Source organism: Nicotiana sylvestris, chromosome 5 (genome assembly GCF_000393655.2).
Source record: "Nicotiana sylvestris chromosome 5, ASM39365v2, whole genome shotgun sequence".
NCBI classification, from domain to species: Eukaryota; Viridiplantae; Streptophyta; class Magnoliopsida; order Solanales; family Solanaceae; genus Nicotiana; species Nicotiana sylvestris.
Window position 1 is genome coordinate 123,114,537 of NC_091061.1, and position 2,904 is coordinate 123,117,440.

General features: G+C 34.8%; 1 protein-coding gene across 1 annotated transcript; it reads left to right on the forward strand.

Moving 5' to 3' along the window:
• The first annotated feature begins 227 nt into the window (after positions 1-227).
• LOC104210979 (premnaspirodiene oxygenase) lies at positions 228-2,100 on the forward strand. The gene is made up of 2 exons (XM_009759966.2): positions 228-1,175; positions 1,321-2,100. Exons 1-2 carry the CDS (start codon positions 252-254, stop codon positions 1,939-1,941), a joined length of 1,545 nt encoding a protein of 514 aa, XP_009758268.1. The 5' UTR covers positions 228-251; the 3' UTR covers positions 1,942-2,100.
• The last annotated feature ends 804 nt before the right edge of the window (positions 2,101-2,904 follow it).

Below are 2,904 nucleotides of genomic sequence, written 5' to 3' on the forward strand. Positions count from 1 at the left end.
AGGAATTTGCCAGAACAGAAACAAAATATTCATATTTTGGCTAAAAAATACATCATTATGGTTCTTTTAGTCAGCTCAACTGTTTTGACTGTAAAGAAAAATTAGTTCCACAGAAAAGTAAACAAAGTCTGCTTTGATCAGATGTTGAAAAATATATATCACTATTGTATTTGTATCTGCATATCCCATTTCTTGCCAAACCTGCAGCCTATAAAAGAGCGTATATATATATAATATATATATATATATATATGCAACTGAGATTTGAAGAATACCAACTAACCAAAATGCAGTTCTTCAGCTTGGTTTCCATTTTCCTATTTCTATCTTTCCTCTTTTTGTTAAGGATATGGAAGAACTCCAATAGCCAAAGCAAAAAGTTGCCACCAGGTCCATGGAAACTACCAATACTAGGAAGTATGCTTCATATGGTTGGTGGACTACCACACCATGTCCTTAGAGATTTAGCCAAAAAATATGGACCACTTATGCACCTTCAATTAGGTGAAGTTTCTGCGGTTGTGGTTACTTCTCCTGATACGGCAAAAGAAGTATTAAAAACTCATGACATCGCTTTTGCGTCTAGGCCTAGCCTTTTGGCCCCGGAGATTGTCTGTTACAATAGGTCTGATCTAGCCTTTTGCCCCTATGGCGACTATTGGAGACAAATGCGTAAAATATGTGTCTTGGAAGTGCTCAGTGCCAAGAATGTTCGGACATTTAGCTCTATTAGGCGGAATGAAGTTCTTCGTCTCATTAATTTTATCCGGTCATCTTCTGGTGAACCTATTAATGTTACGGAAAGGATCTTTTTGTTCACAAGCTCCATGACATGTAGATCAGCGTTTGGGCAAGTGTTCAAAGAGCAAGACAAATTTATACAACTAATTAAAGAAGTGATACTCTTAGCAGGAGGGTTTGATGTGGCTGACATATTCCCTTCACTGAAGTTTCTTCATGTGCTCAGTGGAATGAAGGGTAAGATTATGAATGCACACCATAAGGTAGATGCCATTGTTGAGAATGTCATCAATGAGCACAAGAAAAATCTTGCAATTGGGAAAACTAATGGAGCGTTAGGAGGTGAAGATTTAATTGATGTTCTTCTAAGACTTATGAATGATGGAGGCCTTCAATTTCCTATCACCAACGACAACATCAAAGCTATAATTTTTGTAAGTACTGAACATTACAGTTCTATCCTTATTCTTATTTAAGTATACATTAGATTACATTTCAAATTGGATGAGTGAAAAAAGTTATAAAAGGCAAATAGCACGTGCAATATAAATTAATATCGTAGCTTGGCCATAAATGCAGGACATGTTTGCTGCCGGGACAGAGACTTCATCGTCAACAATTGTGTGGGCTATGGTAGAAATGGTGAAAAATCCAGCCGTATTCGCGAAAGCTCAAGCAGAAGTAAGAGAAGCATTTAGAGGAAAAGAAACTTTCGATGAAAATGATGTGGAGGAGCTAAACTACCTAAAGTTAGTAATAAAAGAAACTCTAAGACTTCATCCACCGGTTCCACTTTTGCTCCCAAGAGAATGTAGGGAAGAGACAAATATAAACGGCTACACTATTCCTGTAAAGACCAAAGTCATGGTTAATGTTTGGGCTTTGGGAAGAGATCCAAAATATTGGAATGACGCAGAAACTTTTATGCCAGAGAGATTTGAGCAGTGCTCTAAGGATTTTGTTGGTAATAATTTTGAATATCTTCCATTTGGTGGCGGAAGGAGGATTTGTCCTGGGATTTCGTTTGGCTTAGCTAATGCTTATTTGCCATTGGCTCAATTACTATATCACTTCGATTGGAAACTCCCTGCTGGAATCGAACCAAGCGACTTGGACTTGACTGAGTTGGTTGGAGTAACTGCCGCTAGAAAAAGTGACCTTTACTTGGTTGCGACTCCTTATCAACCTCCTCAAAAGTGATTTAATGGTTTCAAGTTTTTATTTCCTAGCAAACCCCACTATTGTCCTATCTTTCTTTTGGTGTTTTCAGTTTTATCTACTCTAATACATGCATCTTTTACCATATAGGAATGTACCATGTTGTCGAATAACATTTTCTATTTATCTTAAATTTTGGAATAATGATGTGCAAGTGGTGGCATTCAACTTATTTCAATTGTGATGCCATATATATATATATATATATATATATATATATATATATATGTATGTATGTATTTGACTAAAATAGTCAAATATAGAATAAAGTTACCATATACTATTGACATTTATTAAATACAACTTGATTATTTTCCTTGTTAAAATTGATATTTTTGAAAAAGATGTTCGTATAATTTACAATGCAATAGAAAAATTTATCTACCATAGCATCTCATTGTATCACGTGCAAAAAAAGTGATATAACAAACACATTTGGTTAGTATTTTTTTCATAGCTCAAGCTCATGTCAAGAATTGTCTATTTTGGGCTATATAATACACAAATTTGTTCCTTAGGTTATATCATATTAAATCCAAGAAAATTATGTCGGATGGACCTTTTCAAAACTACCATTTTTATTGACCTCGTTAACTTTTTTTTTTTTTTTTTTGGGTAAAATAGCACTACACCAGTATTTTAAAGTCCACTACAAGAATTTTGAAGCACCATGCTAGAATTTTCAGTTCTGATAGCATGCTTCAGATTTCTAGCAAAGTACTCAAAATTCTGGTAGGATGCTTAATAATTTTGGTATGGTGCTTCAAAATTCTAATTGCGTGCCTCAAATTCTGGCAGTACGCTTTAAAATTTGACAGCGACTTCAAAATTCCGATTGTGTGCTTTAAAAATTTAGCTTTTAAAATTGTAGCATTGTGCTCCAAAATTCTAGCAGCGTGCTTTAAAAATCTGACAACATGCTTCAAAATTCTGGCAACGTGCTTT